Genomic DNA, 506 nt, shown 5'->3' with positions numbered 1-506 from the left:
TCTGCCCTGCTGCTGCTGGCACAGCCCCTCGGTGACAGCCCCCAGCCCTGCGGTGCGGGGGAGATGGGGTGGGGTGTGTTGATGCTGACAGTCACAGCTCGCCCTCCCTGAAAATTGCCTGCGGCTGTTGTCGGCTGTTTTGTCCTCTCCCCGTCTGTGCTGTCACCATGCCACAAGTCTCAAAACTTCTGAGCAGCCTCAGAGAGATGCTGGTGGGAGCTGGAGGGGTGATGGTGCTGAGCACCCACCACGAGTTTGCAGTGCCTGGCATGGGACAGTCCTGCTCCCCATGTCCTTGCAGAGCCTGTCCCCACTGCGCCCCCAGAAGGGCTTCGGTTTGCTCACTTGGTCTTCTCTCCTTTCCCCAGGAGACGGTGGGAGAGCCATTCTTTCTGCTGATCTGTGCCATCAAGCAGCAGATTAACAAAGGCTCCATCGACGCCATCACGGGGAAGGCGCGATACACCCTCAACGAGGAGTGGCTCCTCGGGGAGGACACCCAGGCG

The 506-nt window shown here is 61.1% G+C and overlaps 1 protein-coding gene across 1 annotated transcript in view; it reads left to right on the top strand.

The window, feature by feature from the left end:
• Positions 1 to 368: 368 nt before the first annotated feature.
• The window catches only part of LOC104279918 (plexin-D1-like), a gene marked incomplete at both ends in the record, with an annotated part of 10087 nt that continues 9949 nt past the window's right edge, over positions 369 to 506 (top strand). Inside the window, one exon of the mRNA XM_009877381.1 lies at positions 369 to 503. Coding sequence (XP_009875683.1) covers positions 369 to 503 — 135 coding nt within the window. The remainder of the gene's footprint in view (positions 504 to 506) is intronic.

Source organism: Apaloderma vittatum, unplaced genomic scaffold (genome assembly GCF_000703405.1).
Source record: "Apaloderma vittatum isolate BGI_N311 unplaced genomic scaffold, ASM70340v1 scaffold31759, whole genome shotgun sequence".
Classification (NCBI taxonomy): domain Eukaryota; kingdom Metazoa; phylum Chordata; class Aves; order Trogoniformes; family Trogonidae; genus Apaloderma; species Apaloderma vittatum.
Note: the sequence above shows the minus strand (reverse complement) of the source record. Positions and strands in the feature narration are given on the sequence as shown.